Source organism: Macaca thibetana, chromosome 2 (genome assembly GCF_024542745.1).
Source record: "Macaca thibetana thibetana isolate TM-01 chromosome 2, ASM2454274v1, whole genome shotgun sequence".
Taxonomy (NCBI): Eukaryota; Metazoa; Chordata; class Mammalia; order Primates; family Cercopithecidae; genus Macaca; species Macaca thibetana.
Window position 1 is genome coordinate 70,716,565 of NC_065579.1, and position 21,474 is coordinate 70,738,038.

The 21,474-nt window shown below is 34.3% G+C and overlaps 1 protein-coding gene across 6 annotated transcripts in view; it reads right to left on the bottom strand.

Annotated features, from left to right (window-relative positions):
- The window catches only part of ZBBX (zinc finger B-box domain containing), a 143,843-nt gene that overhangs the window by 60,673 nt on the left and 61,696 nt on the right, over positions 1 to 21,474 (bottom strand). For 5 of the 6 annotated variants that reach the window (XM_050779955.1, XM_050779956.1, XM_050779953.1 and 2 more), the window contains 6 exons: positions 20,015 to 20,135; positions 12,858 to 12,967; positions 12,375 to 12,475; positions 11,121 to 11,200; positions 9,350 to 9,492; positions 399 to 706 (listed from right to left, as the gene is read on the bottom strand). In XM_050779955.1, the coding sequence (XP_050635912.1) occupies positions 399 to 706; positions 9,350 to 9,492; positions 11,121 to 11,200; positions 12,375 to 12,475; positions 12,858 to 12,967; positions 20,015 to 20,135 (863 nt within the window). The remainder of the gene's footprint in view (positions 1 to 398; positions 707 to 9,349; positions 9,493 to 11,120; positions 11,201 to 12,374; positions 12,476 to 12,857; positions 12,968 to 20,014; positions 20,136 to 21,474) is intronic. The other variant, XM_050779954.1, reaches the window with a different exon arrangement.

A 21,474-nucleotide genomic window follows, 5' to 3' on the forward strand; every position in this document is an offset into this window, starting at 1 on the left:
CAGTAACTGGTTCTATCTAGATATCTGCATTTATTTCACTTTGACCATTGACTATACTATCGTAAAAAACTAGAAAGGATTTATTATACTGTATTATTCATAATGAATTTCATTTGGAAAAGTAACAGTGCTCTTACTATGTTGCATAAGGTGGGCCTTAAAGTATTATTTATCACAGCAAGCCATTTATTAAAATGGCATTCCTCATATTAGAATTTGTCCTAGAAGTCATTAATGTTCTCTTCCATATGAGTCACTCTTCAACTATCTCATAATAATGTAAGGCAGCACAATTTAACTTTAATAGGGAGTAACTTGAGAATGTATTGTGTCACTAAGACATTTTCTTATAAGATTTCTTATAAAATTCTAATATAATAAACATAATAGAGATTTACCAGTGATGACTTTGTAGTTTTTGAATCTTCAAAGCTTGGCGTCTTATGCAGATTGCTGAATTCCAAGGATTCTTTGATGTCTTGAGATAATTTCTCCTCAATGGGAGGTTTTTCTAAATCTATACTTAGCAAAGTATCCTTGCTTTCAAGTGATATGCAGGAATCATCAGACTTTTGATTACTTTCTAAACCTATACTTTTCTCTTTTAAATTTCTTTCAAAGGAGGTGCTTTCCCCAATTTTTTCAATGTCAGGAGAATACACATCAGGATCCACGATGTTGTCAAAATCTGTGTTTGAAGTTTCTGCTGTTAAAAACACACAGTTACAAAAGGTACATAAACAAATTTAAACAAATAAAAAAACTGTTAATAAACCAAAAGTTCTGTGGTTAAAAAAAAAAAAAAACTTTATCAATAAACACTATTTCACAAATTCCTTTACTGATGTTTTAGTGTTATAATACTTTTACTATGCTTATATTCATAAGTGGTAATCATAATTCCTTATACAGCCAAATATTAATGAGCTAGACTAGTAAAAGAAGGTAATATTTTATTTTGTAATGAAATCTTAAAATTTATGCAAATTTTTATTTCAGCCTGTGGTTCAATTCTCACTTTCCCACCTCCTCCTCTCACTCAAATTTTACAACAATAATTCATGAGAAGTAACACAGAGGGAAGATTTTTTCATTTTGCCATTTTTCCCTAGCATGCCTAGCAATAAAGAGAGGGCACAGGGAAATGTGTCAGATGAAAGAAGAGCAGCAGCTGGGGGCCCAGAAAATGTGTAGCAGGGACACCTGCCTCTAGAAAGCTACAAAATGAACAAGATTGTATTAGTCATCCACCTCATTATGTCTGCTTTAAATAAATCATTTGGTTTACATCACTGGTTTTTAACCTGGTTGCACAGTAGAATCATCTGAAGGCACTCTTTAAAATTGTCAGTGTATGGGCCTGACCCCAAACCAATTAATCAGATCCTGAGAGTGGAACTCAGGCATTGGTCTTTTGAACTTCCCCTTGCTAAGTTGTCCAGGTAATTACAGTGTGTAGCACAGTAGCAAAACACTGATCCAGATTTTCTGAAAAATAAAAATTCTTTGAATGTTTACACCACACTGCTTTCATTTTAAATAAATGTACACCATTATCCAGATTGAATATAGCTTATTCTGGTTATCCCTTACTCTGTTCCAAAAACAAATGTCTCTATAAGTAGACTATGTAAAATAGTAGAAACTTTGAATAAAACTGTCTCCAGTGATGTAAATGCTTTACAGCTTTACAAAGGACTTGCTTGTTGCAATCAAATGTTTATATAACTCGACAATTTCAGATAGTATTTTGAACTTCTTTCAACTTCTGCTACCTCTTTGATAGCATATATATTGGGAGAAATAAAATAATCTCTGTTTCAGAGAAACATCTTTGAAGAAAACCTTTATAAAATCTATTCAATACAATAAAACTCCCACAATAATGTTGTTCTTCCCTCTTAAACCTGAATGGAAATTATCCAATTTAGGGGGAGAAAAAAATGCCATTTCCTATATTAAAATGTCTACAACTGAAGTAAAAGGCAGGACTTGACCACAGAGGCAGGGTCTGGGCTCCAGACCAGATTGAAGACTAGTGGAAACAGGGAAGTCAAAAGTACCTCTCTCCATAAGACATGCCCACATAGGTGCAGAAAAGGCTTTTGACAAAATTCAACATTCATTCATGTTAAAATCTCTCAATAAACTAGGTATTGAAGGAACATACTTAAAGATAATAAGAACCATATATAACAAACCCAGAGACAACATCATACTGAAAGGACAAAAGTATTCCCCCTTGAAAACCTGCACAAATGAGGATGCCATCTCTCACAACTCCTATTCAACATAATACTGGAAGTCCTAGCAAGGGTAACCAGGAAAGAGAAAGAAATAAAGGGAATCCAAATAGTAGGAGAGGAAGTATCACTGTTTGCAGGCTACATGATGCTAAATCCAGAAAACCCGATAATTTGAGCCCAGAAGCTTCTTAAGCTGATAACTTTGGCAAAGTCTCAGAATACAAAATCAATGTGCAAAACTCACTAACATTCCTATACACCAAAGACAGTCAAGCCAAAAGAGCTCCAATAGCTAAGGCAATCCTAAGCAAAAAGAGCAAAACTGGAGGCATCATGCTACCCAACTTCAAACTATACTGAAGAGTTACAGTTACCAAAATAGCATGGTACTGGTACAAAAACAGACACGTAGAGCAATGGAACAGAATAGAAAACCCAGAAAATAGACCACACACCTAAAACTATCTGATCTTCAACAAACCCGAGAAAAACAAGCAATGGGGAAAGGATTTTCTATTCAAAAAATGATGGTGGGATAACTGGCTAGCCATATGCTGAAGATAGAAGCTGGACCCCTTCCTTACACCATATACAAAAATTAACTCAAGATAGATTAAATACGTAAATGCAAATCTCAAAACTATGAAAACCCTGGAAGACAATCTAGGCAAAACCATTCAGGACATAGGCACAGGCAAAGATTTCATGACAAAGATGCCAAAAGCAACAGCAGCAAAGCAAAAATTGACAAATAGGATCCAATTAAACTAAAGAGCTTCTGTACAGTGAAAGAAACTATCAAGAGAGTAAACAGACAAACTACAGAATGGGGGAAAACTTTTGCAAACTATGAATTTAACAAAGGTTTAAGAGCCAGCTTCTATAAGGAACTTAAAGAAATTTACAAGAAAAAATCAACCTCAATAAAAAGTGGGCAAAGACATGAGCAGACACTTTTGTAAAAGGGACATACATGTGGCCAACAATCCTATGAGAAAAAGCTCAACATCACTGATCATTAGAGAAATGCAAATCAAAACCACAGTGAGACACCATCTCACACCAGTCAGAATGGATATTATTAAAAAGTAAAAAATAAAATAACAGATGCTGGTGAGGTTGTGGAGAGAAAGGAACACTTATACACTGTTGGTGGGAGTGTAAATTAGTTCAACCATTGTGGAAGACAGTGCAGTGATTTCTCAAAGACGTAAAGACAGAAATAGCATTCAACCCAGCAATCTCATTACTGGGTATATACCCAAAGGAATATAAATCATTCTATTATAAAGATACACATACATGTATGTTCAATGCAGTACTATTTACAATAGCACAGATATGGAATCAGTCCAACTGCTCATTAATGACAGACTGGATAAAGAAAATGTGGTACATATATACCATGGAATACTATGAAGAAAAACAAAATCATGTACTTTGCATGGACATGGATAGAGCTGGAGGCCATTATCCTTAGCAAACTAACAAAAGAACAGAAAACTAAGCACTAGTTTATGATTTATAAGAGGAAGCTAAATGGTGAGAACGCATGGACACTTTAGAGGGAACAACACACACTGGGGCCTATTGAAGGGTGGAGGGTGATAGGTGGGAGAGGAGCAGGAAAAATAATGGGTACAAGGCTTAATAAATGGATGATGAAATAACATCTACAACAAATCCTTGTGACACAAGTTTAACTACACAACAAACCTACACACTCTGAACTTAAATGTTAAAAAAAAAGGCATGCCTACCAGTGACATGTCAGCTTACCACTGCTATGGCAACATCTGCAAGTTACCACCTGTTTCCCCAGCAACAACCTGATGACCCAGAAGTTGCCACTCCTTTTCTAGAAATTTCCTAATAACTCATCTTTTAAACTGCATGTAATTAAAAGTAGCTAAAAATATTACTGCAGAGCCACCTCTGAGATGCTACTCTGGGTACAGTGCTTATGGGGTAAACCTGTTCCAAAAGGAACACTGCCTTTGCTGCTGCTATACACTGCTACTTTAATAAAACTTGCTGTCTAACATCACTGGCTTGCATGGTGCAAGCCGTCAGTGGATCTACCATTCTGTGGTCTGGAGGATGGTGGCCCTCTTCTCACAGCTGCACTAGGCAGTGCGCCAGTGGTTACTCTGTGTGCAGGTTCCTACCACACATTTCCCCTTTGCACTGCTCTAGTGGAGGTTCTCCATGAGTGCTCTGCCTCTGCAACAGACGTCTACCTGGACATTTAGGCATTTCTGTGCATTCTCTGATATCTAGACAGAGGTTTCCAAACCTCAAGTCTTATTTTCTGTGACTCGCAGGCCCAACACCATGTGGAAGCCACCAAGGCTTGGGGCTTGCACCCTCTGAATCCAAGGCCCAAGCTGTATCTTGGCCCGTTTTAACACTGACTGCACTTGGAGCCACTGGGACATGGGTGAACAGAGCAGTGGGGCCCTAGGCCTGGCCCATGAAACCATTTTTCCTTTCCAGGTATACAGGCCTGTAATGGGAGTGAATGCTGTGCGGATCTCAGGAATGCCCTAGAGACATTTTCCCCATTGTCTTAGCAATCAATATTTGGTTCCTCTTCATTTATGTAAATTTCTGCAGCTTGTGGCTCAAATTTCTCCCCAGAGAATGGGTGTTTCTTTTCTACCACATGGTCAGGCTTCAAATTTTCCAAACTTTTGTGCTCTGTTTCCCTTTTAAACATAAGTTCCAATTTCATACCATTTTTTTGTGAATGCATACGACTATATGCTTTTTGAAACAGCCAGGTCACTTCTTGAATGCTTTTTTTTTTGCTGCTTAGAAATTTCTTCTGCCAGATGCTGTAAATCATCACTCTGAAGTTCAAATTCCACAGATGTCTAGGTGGAAGAGGGAGGCAAAATGCTGCCAGTCTCTTTGCTAAAGCATATTAAAAGTGACTGTTACTTCAGCTCCTAATAAGTTCCTTATTTCCATCCATAACCATCTCAACCTAGACTTCATTGTCCATTATCACTATCAGTATTTCGGTCAAAGCAATTCAACAAGTCTCTAGGAAGTCCCAAGCTTCCCCACATCTTCTTTTCTTCTTTTGAGCCCTCCAAAATGTTCCAACCTCTGCCTGTTACTAAGTTCTAAAGTCAGTTCCACATTTTCAGGTATCTTTACAGCAGTACTTCACTTTTCTGTTACCAATTTTCTGTATTAGTACATTTTAGAACTGCTATAAAGAACTACCTAAGACTGGGTAGTTTATTAAGAAGAGAGGCTTAATTGACTCACAGTTCCACATGGCTGGGAGGTCGTAGGAGCCTTATAATCATGGTAGAAGGTGAAAGGGAAGCAAGGCATGTCTTACATGTTGGCAAGGGCTGAGGATCTGTCACACACTTTTAAATCATCAGAGCTCATGAGAACTCACTCACTATCATGAGAACAACATGGGGGAAATCACTCCTATGATCCAATCACCTCCCACCAGGTCCCTCCCTCGACACATGGGGATTACAATTTGAGATGAGATTTGGTTGGGAGCACAGAGCCAAGCCATGTCATAGATATAAATATAAAAATTATGTACAAGATCTATATGAGGAATTCTATAAATTCTGATTAAAGAAATCAAAATTCTAAATAAATAGAGAAATATTCCATGTTCATGAATGGGAAGATTTAATATTGTCAAGGTATAATTTCCAAACTTGATCTATAGATTCATTGCAAACCCAATCAAAATTCCTGACTTTTTATAGAGAATCAAATGACCCAGGATAGTGAACACAATATCGAAGAAGAGCTAAGTCAGAAGACTTGATACTACCTCACATCAATATCACTATAAATCTATAACAATCAAGAGAGTGTGTGGTATTGGAATACATGTAGACAAATAGGTAAATGAAACAGAACAGAGAGTCCTGAGTAGACCTATATAAATATTGTCAACTGATCTTTGCCAGAGGAAAAAAGGCAATACAACAAAGAAAATATAATCTGTTAAGCAAATGATTCTGGAACAACTAGATATCCACATGTGAAACAATACTTACAGACACAGACCTTGCACCATCACAAAAATTAACTCAAAATAGATTGCACACTTGAATATAAAAATGCAAAACTATGAATCTCTCAAAAGATAGGATAGGATAAAACATAGATGACATTGGATATGACAATAACTTTCTAGATACAACATCAAAGAAAAAATTGATAAGCTAAACTTTATTAAAATAAAAACTTATACTCTGTGAAAAATAGTCCAGAGAATAAAAGGGCAATCCATACATTGAAAGAAAATATTTGGAAAAGATACGTGATAAAAGAGTGTTATGCAAAAGATACAAAAAACTCTTAAGCCTCAACAATAACAAAATAAACAACCCAATCAAAACATTAGCTAAAAACCTGAACAGATATTTTAACAAAGTTACACAGTTGGCAAATAAGCATGTTAAAAGATTCTCGATATCATATGTCAACAGATAATTGCAAATTTAAAAAAAGAACAATGAAATAACACTACACAATTGCTAGAATGGAAAAAATCTGAAATACTGACACCAGATGATGGTGAGGATATGGAGCAACAGTAACTTTCATTAATTGCTGGTGGGAATGTAAAATAGTACAGCCACTTTGGTAAGATAGTTTGGCAATTATTAAAACAAAACTAAACATATCTATACCATATGATCCCATAGTTATGCTCCTTGGTATTTACCCAAATAAATTGAAAACTTAAGTCCCAATCAAAACCCATACATGAATATTTATAGTAGTTTTGTTCATAATTGCTAAAGCTTGGAACAACCAAAATGTTCTTCAATAGGTGAATGGATAAATAAACTATTATACATCCATACAATTGAATATTATTTAGCACTAAAAGAAATTAGAGATCAAGTCACAAAAAGACATGGCGAAACCTCAAATGCATATTACTAAGATAAAGAATCCAATTATTAAAGATATGTACTGTATGATTCTAACTATATGACATTCTAAAAAAGCAAAACTATGAGGACAGTAAAAAAACTCACTGGTTGTCAGGAGTTGGTCAGAGAGAGGGATAAACAGGTAGGGCACAGATAATTCTTAGGACAAGAAGGTATTCTGTATGATACTATAAGTGGTAAATACATATCACATTATACATTTGTCCAAACTCATAGCATGTACAATACCAAGAGTGAACTCTAATGTAAACTATGGACATTGAGTGACAATAATGTATCAAAGTAGATTCATCCATTGTAGCAAATGTACCGGTCTGGTTGCAGAAGTTGATAATGGGGGAGGCTATGTATGTGCATGGAGCAAAGGGTATACAGGAACTCTCGGTACTTTCTGCTCAATTTTGCTGTGAACCTAAAACTGCTCTAAAAAGTAAACATTTCAAAAATGTGTCTTTAAAATGACAATTACATGGGCATTTATGTGCATCATTTTCTCAGAGGCAACAGAAACACCATGCACTAGCTTGATCAAACTATACTCATCTTCAGTAAAAGATTGGAGTACTGTAAAGTCCTAAATTCCCATGTGGTTGGAGTTCATATTTGGCCATAATAATTTAGTGGTTTAGTATTTGAAAATGTCAAGACCAGCAGGATTACCACACATCTACCACTGCTTTCTATCTTCTGCTGCCCAATCAGAAAGTAATCATCAGTTTTACAACTATTTATTTCAGATATGCCCTCTGATATCTCTCAAAAATCTTATCTTCACATATGATATATTTATTAATTTTCCTTAAAATTCTAGGTAGATCAGATCTAATAGTTAAAAGGAGGTTTGAAAATTATCTAGTTCCTACATTTTTGCTTAGGAAAATGAAGCCTAAGCAAGTAAGTGACACGTTCAAGGTCAGACAGTAATTTAAAGGCAAAAATGGAAACAAAATCTGACTCCTAGGCCAGGATACTTTGCTGTGACTCTCTTTAAATGATCTCACAATCTGGAAATTGAAACCACACATATGCACACATCATTCTAATCTATAGGTACCTAGGGAACTACTAGTAACAGTATCATAGATATATAAGCACGATTATTTGTTTTGTTTTATTTTGTTTCAGACGGAGTTTTGCTCTTCTCGCCTAGGCTGGAGTGCAGTGATGTGATCTTGGCTCACTGCAATCTCTGCCTCCTGGGCTCAAGTGATTCTCCTGCCTCAGGCTTTTGAGTAGCTGAGATTACAGGCGCCTGCCACCATGCCCAGCTAATTTTTTTTTTTTTTTTTTTTTTTTTTTTTTTAGTAGAGATGGGGTTTTGCCATGTTGGCCAGGCTGGTCTCGAACTCCTGACTTCAGGTGATCCACCTGCCTCAGCCTCCCAAAATGTTGGGATTACAGGCGTGAGTCACCACACCCAGCTAGTGATTTCTTTTATTTTCATTTATCTCTTGTGAAACTTTATATCAGATCTGAATATTTTTAGAAAAAAATAATATATATATATATATATACACACACATTTTTTTTTTTGAGAAGGAGTCTCCCTCTGTTGCCCAGGCTGGAGTGCAGTGGTTCAATCTCGGCTCACTGCAAGCTCTGCCTCCCTGGGTTCACGCCACTCTCCTGCCTCAGCCTCCCGAGTAGCCGGGACTACAGGCGTCCGCCACACCTGGCTAATTTTTTGTACTTTTAGTAGAGATGGGGTTTCACCGTGTTAGCCAGGATGGTCTCGATCTCCTGACCTTGTGATCCACCTGCCTCGGCCTCCCAAAGTGCTGGGATTATAGGCATAAGCCACCGCGCCCGGCCCATTTTCGGAAAATATTTAGTGCAAGTGAGGGTAAGAGGGTGCCAGTCAGACTTTTGTCACTAAAAGGCCTTCTATGTAATCTTTTAAATGCTAGCTGAGTCTATAATAACTTTTAGAGTACCCTATACTGGCTGATTTTTCTTACACATACAAACACTGTTGTCCATTGACTAAATTGCATATTTACTAGAAAATTATATTTTCAACCAATTTTCATTTTAGTACTGAGCTTTTTTTGGCTTCAAAATGAGCAGCATACCAAAGCTTTTATAGACTGCAGTAGTAAATTACCAACATGCACTGTTAATAATATTTAGCAACAAGAAAAATGTTACCTTTTGAATTATCTTTGTAATAAGTAGAGCTGTTTCTCAGACAAAGATTTAAGAAGTGTCTCTTTCCCTTATGGAAAACATGATGTTGATGGACGTCATTTTCATATAGAAAGCTATTCTTCTGATAATCATGAAAAGCACAACTTTCACATGTAGGGACAAACAAAATAATAGAATTGAAAAAATGTTTCAAAAAGAAAATTTTTAAAGTCCCAGGTCATTAAAACAAATATAGTAAAACCTTAATAGAACAGGGTTATTTACATTAATTTAATATTTATTTTAACCTTACTGTGAATACATTCTCAACTGTAAGTAACTAATAACATTATGGATTTAAGAGGGATAGGCAACTGGACCAAATCTGATTTAACTGCAAAATTTCAGTTGAAAGTTTGTTTTCCAAAATATCTCGAAATAAGTTTGATTTCTTACATTTTCTTCTAAAAAGGGAGTGTTATCTTTCAAGCTCATTAAAATCTGATGAAATCAAGGCTTTACTACTAGATAAACATATTATTTGTTCATCAATGAGATATGAGTTTAAAAGCAGCATGTGATATTTAGGTTTCAAATTTGAATAATGATTACTATCTATATGCATAGTTACAATTTAAATAACATTCCTTATGAACTGAATAATATATTTAATAATATCTAATATTTATATAAGCTCTACAGAACAGCATCATAAAACTTATGGATTATACTCAACCAAAAAGGCCCTCTTGTGTCACTCATGATCCCCAGGAGAGAGATAAAATTAATGTAGTTCTGTGGGCACCTCCAAACCAAAGCTGTAAAACTACTGCCAAACCATGATGAGTAACTTTCTCTGCCTTCTCTAACACCTTACACAGGAGTCAAAGCAAAACATGTGATAAGATATATGAAAGAATCAAATTAGAGAACAGAAATGCCATTCATTTCCTTGGAGATTGAGTGGGGGATATAAACCTCTTATATGCTGAACAGAAAGTTTTCTCCTGCAAAAACTCTACTTCCAAAAGCAGATTTGCTGCTGGATCGCTGGTACTGTGTGTCTAAACACTGGCTTTTTCTGTTCAGGGGAATCACTCAGGCCCATAGCTATTGCAAAATACTGACAGGGGCCTAAGTTGATCTGAATAAAGAATCAGTAGAGGGGTTACTTGACAGGAATTTCATTCCACCGTTTACAAATCCTACAGTTTCGACAACAAAAAAGGACTGTTTTAATATCACTAACAGATACAGTTAGATACTATTTTTCATTTGGAAATGAGAAAATTCTCCAACACAATTACAAAGTGAACCATTACACTTCATTTACTTAATTATACATTAAAATCTGCCTACGAAGTAATTTATAGTACAGGAGCTCTTTTAGTCCCTCAGTCTAATCATTTATAAAACATTTTATTTAGGGTTCATAGAAAACTGAAGAAAAACCAGAGTATCTTTGGAGAAAAGAACAAAGCTCATATGAAATATAACAAAGTTAATCAACCATTTCAGAGGATAACAACCCTTAACTTCAGAAGAATTTATTTAATAATCCAAATATTAAGAGTACAAACCTATCACTTAGACAGTTTTCTAATTGCTGAATGTTATTAAATATTAGCAATATTATATACAAATTTAAGCATGGGTTAAGTAAAATATACTCTAACATTAATGTCACATGTTTTTTGGCACCACAAATTTCACATTTAAAAAGACAGTTGATTTTGTGTGTGTGTCAGGAAGGGGCTCAATATGCACACAAAGTTAATTAGAAAGACTTTACCTTGGTTGATTGTCTGCATCAGCTAATTCAACTTTGTAAGGCACAATATTTTCTGGTTCTTCAAATTCCTCTTCATAAGTCTTATTAAATTAAAGTTATATAATATTAGTAAGTTCACAAAAATTTATTACACATTAACCAACTTACTTATGGGTGATATTGAGAGTACGTTTTTCCAACAAATGATGTTATGAGAGCTCTAATTATATTTTATAACACGTAAGTTCCAGGAGAACTAAACAAATTCAACTAACATTTGGTTGATATGTCAATTACTTTATCACTATTGTAATACCCCAACCCAACAATAATAACTTCTATTTAAATATGTAACTATTATCTGCCAAGTGGATTAGTGACTAGGAGGTTTTCAGTTCTCTGACTGGCTCATCATAAACTTACTCTGTGTATCAACAATGTAATGAATGGCATGCCCACATGTATGTAGTGTGTGTGTTTTTGTCCAGTCTCTCAAATTTATCCAGAGGAGAAATAAAAATGTTGCTAGCCAAAAAACACAAAGAACAAAAATAGCAGAAGCTTTCAACCTAAGAAAGGAAGAAAGCAGTATTTAAAAGAGGTAAGTTCTCTGTTCTAGTCTTTTTCTGTAACAACCACAGTAAGAGAAATATCTAGGACAAGTGGCACATTCAACTACTATATTACTAGAAAGTCAGAAATGCACTGAGTGTATCATACCCTAAACCTTCAGTCCAGAGCTCTAACTCTGACTGGGTCCTAGCTCTAGTTGATTCTATTGGTGTCTTCTATATATATGGTCAAGTCATGTTCAAGTTATTTTACTGAACTTCTTAAGTCTTAAACACTATTTCTACCTATAAACAGAAAATAATATTAAATGACATTCAAGAAACTAAATTTACACTTAAATTTTAATAGGTACCATGTAATGAGACTGATATTTGTTTAAAAAACCCGATAACATATAGAACTAAACTAACAAAATATCACACTACATTTATATAAGTTAAAATAGTGTAATGTCTTCTTAACTCCCATACTACATTCATTCAAAAAAAGTGACAACACCAGTTTAGCTCACAAATTTACTCTTTACATTCAGAATATTGTTTTATTCTCATAAGCACATTTGAACTCAAACACCTGTAAATTTCCTATTAAGCTATATTAGTTATTTGAGAAATCTTATTGAAAATAATATGCAGATGTAACTATACATTATGAATTCCCTGCTAAAAAGCATGAATGGTCATTATGCACTTATGCACTTACATCATCCAGTTCAACTATTTTTAGAGATGGTTCAGGTCTCCCTATGTTTAATGTTTCTACTGGCAATAAAAGAGCTGTGTGTTGTACTTTGGTCTCCTCACCTAGGAAATAAGATTCACAAATAATATCATCAAAGAATATATCTTACTTTACAATTTCTTCAAATAAGATAGCCACCAAAAAAGAAGAGTGTTCTCATGTATATCTACACAAAAATACAGATACTGCCAATTTTCCCAGTTCAAGTGAAATACACATTTATTAGCATTCCATTTTTAAATGAAACCATCTAAATCAAGGCAAAGTATATCCAGGGAAAGGGAAAGAAGTGAGTCTACATGATTTTAATCTAAAGATAAAAGATTACATGGTACAACTGAGAATAATATATTAAAGAAAACCAAAAGCAGATTCTGATTAATGCTTATTGTATATAATTTGAAATAATACATTTTAAAAATATCTAATCAAGTATGAACTAACCTTCACTATCTTCATCATTTTCATTTTGAGAACACTGTACATCACCAGTGGTTTCACATGGATGTGGGAATGTATCTGGTAGCAGATTAAAAAGTTGTTCTTGTGGTGTTCTACAAAATAAGAAAAAGCAATTAAGAGACTGAAATATATTACCTGAAACTTTCCCAGACAAGCTCTTGATTTATTTATCAAATGCGTGAGTATACAAAATTAATGATGAAACCATAACTGTACCTTTAATTCAAAGAGAAGTACAGTTGTATAACAGAATCTTAATGTACTAGAAAAACCTGTGTAAATCAACTTGACATCACAGAAGATTTTTAAATTGCATATCCTACTGAGTTTTGTTTAAGCTAAAAATCAAAGTTATGCTACAAGTCAGTGTTCTCTCAAAAGCCACATGGAGTCCATTAAAAACACCATGCTACTTAAAAACCTAATTTATAAATATGAGTTTTAGTTCACAGTCTTGGCATTGTGTTGATGAGTTCTAAGGGAACCTGAAGGCATTTGTCTAAACTTCCATCATAACAGCAGGGTGATAACAGGCTCTTACAATAAAAATGTAAGGTGTTCAGGCTGTGTTATCTATTACTTAATTAACAGTGAAGACTGATGCAGCCCATTTCATATGGAAGGCAATGAAGCCCAGGAATTCACAGAGGTCAAGAGTGTATATTTGGTTTCATAGTATATAACCACATTACTGGAGAGAAGGGTCACTTTTTAGCCAAGAATATGAGTAGTTGCACAGCCCTTCCATACCACGCAAATTCATGAAGTCCTCATGTAAAAAGCAGAGCCTTCTTAATGATATTTGTAGTTAATATGGGATACAAAATGTTAAATATACCAGGCTTCATTCTAACAAATTTTGGTACATTAAATTTTATTAGATATTAAACAGGCACTAATATAATCTTAATTTTATGGAGGATGAAACGGAGACACAAAGTGGTGTACCAACTTGTTGAGTCATTAAGGTAGTGAATGCAGAGGAGGAATATGAACTCAAGTAATCTGCTTCCCAAAGACCATGTTCTTAACCACGTACTTCCTTTATAATGCCTCTTCTGCAACTTTAAAGGCATTAAAATTTTGATAATCTTCTGGTAGTCTGTGGTTATCTGTGTTTTCCCAATATAGGTAACGTATATATAAGATGACTTTTGGGAGCAAGCCCCCCAAACTGGCCATAAACGAAATCTCTGCAGCACTATGACATGTTCTTAATGGCCCTAACGCCCAAGTTGGAAGGTTGTGGGTTTACGGGAATGAAGGCAAGGAACAACTGCCCCGCCCAGGGCGGAAAACCACTTAAAGGCATTCTTAAGCCGCAAACAAAAGCATGAGCGATCTGTGTCTTAAGGGTGTGTTCCTGCTGCAATTAATTCGGCCCATTCCTTCATTTCCCATAAGGGATACTTTTAGTTAACTTAATATCTATAGAAACGATGCTAATGACTGGTCTGCTGTTAATAAACATGTGGGTAAATCTCTGTTCGGGGCTCTCAGCTCTGAAGGCTGTGAGACCCCTGATTCCCCACTTCACACCTCTATATTTCTGTGTGTGTGTGTCTTTAATTCCTCTAGCGCTGCTGGGTTAGGGTCTCCTCAACTGAGCTGGTCTTGGCAGATGACTATACAATATTTATATATTATTTAACTTTGTGTCTTAACAAATTTGATGAGTATGGCACCCTACATCCATAATTTAATTTGGTGACAGATGAAAATATTGAGTTATGTCAAAGACAAACTAGCATCCATCTACAAGAAACCTCTTTCCAATTTGACATGTATCTACCAAACTAAAATTCATCATACATATACATAAATATACTGTTATTTAGATATTCTTTCTTTATGAAGTTTTTTGCTTCATAAAATCCCTGAACCAAAGACTTATAGAAACTAGATAATGAATTATTGGAGTTTACAGGGTCATATAAATTGTTTGTTCTAAACTCGATATTTTGCAAATGAGAAAACTTGGGCCACAAGAATTGAAGTGATATTTTCCCAGAAATAAACAACTAGTTAGCCAGAGAACTAATCCTGGATTCTGGATATTCAAACCCTGGCACCAGTGCTTTTTTTTTTTTTTTTTAAAGATGATGTCACATAAATAAATGATAAAATACATTTCAGATAGCATTTACTTCACCATAGTTTCCTCTTTTAGAATTTAGCAAATATTTTTTGAGCATTGACCCTTTCAGTTGGTTAAATGTGTGATGAGTGGTTCTAAATCTATTATATGAATCAGTGTTAGGCTGTTTCCATCCAAATCACCAAGGAATACTTTTTTTTTTTATGCTAGGTCTCACACCTATTCTTAGAGACACTAATTTTTAGTTCATTCTGGTATCCAGGAATCAGTAGTGTAAAAGCTTCCCCCAGCTGCTACTGATGATTAGCTAGACTTGAGAAGTACACACAATGAAAAGAGTAAGGGAACTGGAATCAGAATATCAGCTAGTTGCTAACATCTGTCTTTAAAATATTCTTAATCCAAAACTTCTGCACTCCTTCTTAAGCTTTCCCATATCTAAAAGATCCACTCTAGGTGTTGCTACTAAGATCTATCAACACTTTTACATTGTTACAAATGGTAGGATTTTCTTCTTTTTAAGACCCAATAATATTCCATTATACATATATGATATTTTTAATCTATCCATCCATTGATGAATATTTAGGTTGTTGCCATATCTTAGAGAACATTATGTTATGTAAAATAGGCCAGACACAGAAAGACAAATATTGCATGATCTCACTGATATAAAAGTTAAACTCAAAAGTAGAGAGTAGAATGGTGGTTGCCAGGGGCTGGAGGTTGGGAGAAATGGAAACATGTTGGGCAAAAGTTATAAAGTTCCAGTTACACAGGATGAATGAAGTCTGGATATCTAATGTACAGCATAATAACTATAGCTAATAGTAGGTCTTAAGTGTCACACACAAAAAACTGAAATTATGAATATATTAGCTTAATTAAGGTATTATTGTGCAATGTATGCATATATCAAAATATTGCATTGTAAACCTTAAATATATATGATTTTTATTTGTTATTTATACCTCAATAAAGCTAGGGGATAAAAGGTCTATCAATACTTCTGTATTGATTGCAGGTAAAATTTTTAAAAACTTTTGCTGTCCAAATCAGTAAAATATTAAAAAAGCAATAGAACATATATTTATAAGCCTACTATATAAAACACAGCAATAGGCAAAAGTAAAGTCAAAATCATGATCATGGTTATTTACATGAGAAACTTTTCTGAAGCAAAACATCAGAAATGCATTAGAAACCTGTGAATTGCAAATAGATTGCCCTACATTGACATTTATAATCAAGACATAAAGTATTAGCTCAAAAAAAAAGATTACCATTAAAAATAACCATGTAAATAAGACCCTAGTGAACATGAAAATATTCACTAAGTATTCTTTTCTGCTAAGGAAACTGGCCAAGACGCAGCATTGAGCACAGCTCAGGACCTTGATGTGACTGTGATGAAACTTTCTTGTATGTGTTCAAGCTCAAATGACAGTTGTCACTTAATAACAAAATTGTGCTTCTTTTACTATATAAGAAACCCAAAATGACCCAACATTGAAAGGTAGCCACCAGAAATGACAAGTGACTCTGGAATTACATTTATATACTAATTGCTAAATTAGAAAAAGGCAATTAACAGATACACACTACTATTACACATATCCTTATTGACTTTGAAAATTTGAATAAATTTGTGGTGTAAAGTTCTGTGGATTTTTACCAATGCATAAAGTCATATGTCTACCACAGTATCCCTGCAAAGAAAAATAGCCTGAAGATCTATGATGGGCATCATACTTTTAAAAAATACATACAGCCTGGACATTAGTTATAAATGAATTAGCTTAAACTTCTGCCATGTAAGCTACTACAATGAGATACAACTACACACCTTATTAAAATGTCAACCAAAAGAAAAAAAAAACTGAAAATACCAAGTGTTGACAAGGATTTGGAGCAACCGGAACTCTCATACACTGCTGGAGCAAATGCAAAATGGACAGTCAATTTAGAAAAGAGTTTGGCAGTTTCTTATAAAAATAAACATGCACTTACTATATAGCCCACCTATCACAGTCCCAGGTATTTACCCAGAGAATTAATAACCTATATTCAAGAAAAACCTGTTACAAAAATATTTTAAAGGACCTAGCGATAATTGCCAAAAACTGGAAACCAGCCAGAAGAAATATTGATTCATACAAGAACATGAATGAATCTTAAATGCATTCTGCTAAGTGAAGGACATGAAAGGACAGACACTGTATGATTTCATTTATATGACCTTCAAAAAAAGGCATATTTGTAAGGGTGGACAACAGATGAAAGCCGTTATGGACTAAGAAAGGGAAGAGGAGAAAGAGGAAGCTCAAGGTAATTTTTGTGGTTGTGAAACTGGTTTTGGTTTTTGCGGGGGCGGGGGTACTACGGTAGACACATTACTTTATGCAGTGGTAAAAACCCATAGAACTGTACACCACAAGTTTATTTAAATTTTAAAAATCAGTGAGGATACGGGCAGAACCCAATGAAAGTCATACCAACCTTAAAGGAGGTGAGAAATAAATGAGCACTGTGGCCAAAGTGATGAGCAAAACATAGTTTGGCCTAGATACCATAGGCTACAGACAGAAAGCATGACACAAAAAGACTCTAGTCTAGGTGGAAAATTCATTTATTTCAGTGATATTATTAATAATTTTGAAACTAATTGTCCCTCATTTCTCTCAGTGATATTAGTGATTCTGAAACTACTGTAAGTATGAATACATATATATATATATATATATATATTTAGGGTTAATTAATAAATATATTATAGATAATGAAAGCCAAGTTTCTCACTGTAGGTGAAAGAAATTTGTCAAATAAGCAAAGGGAGAATGGAAATGAACCATGTGATGCTGGTTTGGATTCGGAATGCCTGAGTGTGAATGCATGTTACTTTAATAGATATCCAGATGGATAGATACAGAAAAAAATTTATATGTGTGTATGTGGATTTGTGTGTGTATATGTGTGTGTGTGTGTACTTCCTTGTTTCTTCCTCTGAGAAGGCCTAGAAGTACCAGAATAGTAATGACCACACCTGGAGTCCAGATCTTTGTTTCTGAACACAATTCCCCAATAAAGGGAATCAGTATTTTTTGGAAAAACAATTCCTTGGCTGGGGAAGAGAAAATACATCTTGAGTTCCGGAAAAAAAGAGATGTTCAAAGCAAACTAACTAAAAAAAAAATGACAACAAGTCAAAAGGATGTAAGAGTCAACCCGAGAGAGTCCACAATGGCCAAAACAGAAATAATTTGAGTTGCAAGATAAATAACAATAATATTAGAAATCAATCCCCAAAATAAAATAAATATTCATGAGTTCACATAAATAAAGAATAAATAAATAAAAGTGGGTGAAGGAACACTTCTTTTAAGAATTCCAACTAATAAATTTAGAAGGAAAAAATGAAATAGAATATCAGCAATAGAGCAGGACAGTACTAACTGCTGCAGGCAAAATTCACTCACAAATTCTAAAATTAGGAAGTGAAAGTTTAAGGGAAAACAGCGTTGATGTATCATCTAAATATATCTCCTGTAAAATATTTATCAATTATAAAGGTAAAGTAGTGATTTTACAGTGGAGAAACTTAGCACCACCTTAACTATGTGATCAAGGTTAACATCATCTGTAATAAGATATATTGACATCATGATCCCAGAAGGTCACGCACTGAGAAGGACACATATTCTCCATAGTATTTTTCCTCACAGTGTATAACCTCAATCTAATTATGAAAAAACATCAGACAGGCCCAAATTTAGTACATTCTATGAAACACTGGCAAGTACTCTTCAAAAGTGTTAAGGTCATGAAAGGCAGGGAAAGACTGAAGAACTGTAATGGATAAGGCGATATGACAAAAAAAAAAAAATGTGTAATCCTGGACTTGATCCTGGAATGTGGTAAGGATAATAGTGAAAACACTGATGATAAAATTTAAAGTAAAATGTACAGTTGTCAATAATATTGTCCCTATGTCAATTTTCTGGTTTTGATATGCACTATGTTTATGTAAGATGTTACCATTAGAGAATGCTGAGTGAATGTTATTTAGGAATTCTTTGTGTTATTTTGAAACCCATCTGTATATCTTCTTTTCAAAATTATCCAAAATAAAAAAATCTAGCACATTGAAAACAGTTGAAGGTGAGTGGTGGTGCAGGTATTAACCTATCTAGCAGACGCTTTACGGAAAACATGAGGGTTGATTTAAAAAATCTGAAGAGACACCATGGAGAAGAGAAATTAGATTTTACCTGTGTGGGCTTAATAGGTAGAATTAGAGCCAAGTTTAGAAATGAGCTGGAAACAGATTACAGTTCAATGAATATCTCTTTCACAGATGGAATGGGCCACCTCAGGAGATGGTTTTGCATAACTGAAGGTGAAGGAAGGGTGTGATGACCACTTATCAAGCAAATTCTAGAGAGCTCCTCCACCACCTTGCACCTCAAAAAAAGACCACCCTCATCCAACCATTATCACCTGGGAACTATTAGAAATTCAGAAATACAGAATCTCAGGCCTCACTTCAGATCTACGAAAAAATAACCCGTATTTTGCCAAAATTTCTAGATGATTGTATCTGGTGACATCTCTTTGAATAAAGTATATTTAATTATTATTAATACAATTAGAAAAAGGTTTAATTAATTTAAAACTAGATTCTGAAAATTATAGTCTCAAATGTTAATGCTAATGGAAAAAACTGGTGTCTTCTCTAAGTAATCTTTCATTTATCACATTATTTTTGTTATTATTCTTAAATTATTTTCTGCATTTGTGCCTTTTCCTCATATACATATTTCCATTTATCAAGGAAAAATCTAAATTAATGATGCATCATATACATAAATAGAATTAAAATTCTTATTGGAACAGCAACTTCACAGGGATTTAATCTTGCTTTAAAATTATGTATGCAAAGATGAAATATACATATAAAATTGCTATAGGAAGGCATGTCATAGAAGAAAGAAACATAAATAACTTTCATATTTCCTAATAGTATTACAATTCCAGAAAATACCTCCTGTGTTTTTTAAGCCATAATTTTTCCATATAGGATAGAATATCTTCTTTAATTTCAATATTAAGTGGTTCTCTCCAAATTTTCAGATTAGTCTGCACTTCACATTCTTCCAGTGAGTCTGTAAAAATAAACACAATGTGCATAATTAATACAAGCAAGTTTACAAATTACCATATCTTCTCTCAAGATGTAGAACTCATCATCTGTGAGGCATATATGCTTTAATATTTACCTATACAATCAATAGATTAAGGTTTAAATAATGTACAAGTATTAAATATCGGTAGTTTATTAAGTGACTGGATACATAGTTTTCTTCAACAATCTCTTGAAATGAAGGGATCTTATGATTCAGAAGGTTTGTTAAAGCAACTCATTCTTTTAAATAAAAATTATAAATACAAACATTCATTGTACATTATATAAACACATATATAAAGGTATAACACACAGATATATAAAGTATTATAGCCACTGAAAATAATATTTACACATTATGAGAAATGGGAAATAAATAACTCATAATGACATCTGGAGGAGACAATTTTCTTCACAAATTTATATCTATGTGGTAATTTACTTCCAGATGTTTAAGATATTTCTGAAGCACTACTAAATTAAAATTACTATTCAGAGATATTTAAAACTGATGAAGATATCTGGGAAATAAAGCAGTGTAAATCCAGGATCACTAGTCTCTCCACCCTCCCACATATCCCTCCTGTCTCCAAACTGAACATCACAAGGGGAAAAAAAAGTAGGAGAATCAAGGGAAATAGAGATGGGAAAAACATTTTTTTATAAACTAAGACTACAGGATGTCCCGGCCTCATACTGTAGACTTTAATGATTAACTTCCAGAAACAGCCACAGGCCAGCAACGGAAACAAATTAAAACAAAAATAAAGTAAGAAATCCCACTTCTATTCTTCCCAAAGAGTAGAGCAGTGTTGAGGAAAGCAATTGGAAAAAGTTTGGAAAAACACTGATTAGAATCCCTTGAACTGAAAGAGCACTTAAGGACATGAGCAAGTCATGAGAGAAAAGAAATGCCTCCATTATTAGTTCCCCTTTTCATTTTGAAACAAGACTTCTTGAGAGCAGAGCTAAAAGGGAAAAAAAAGAAAAAATAATTCTTTGTTTTTTCTGTCTAGATGTTAGAGAAGAGCTACTGTGTTTGAGATATAAACTCTAAACATAGAAGGATGATGGAGGAGGAAGAAGATAAAGCAGTTGGCCCGTGATTCACTTTTCTCCCTTACCAATGGCACATTCCCGAGAAATAAAGATGGGAGGTGACCTGGATTACTTTGCTTGTGAATAAGTTGATAACTAGACCTACAGGCAAATGAATTAATAATATTTGCTGGGAGGAGACTCTTTAGCTATATGGTGTATTTAAAATATTAGCTCAAAAGGTAGTGACAAAAAATAGTCAATAGTGTCTATTTCACAAA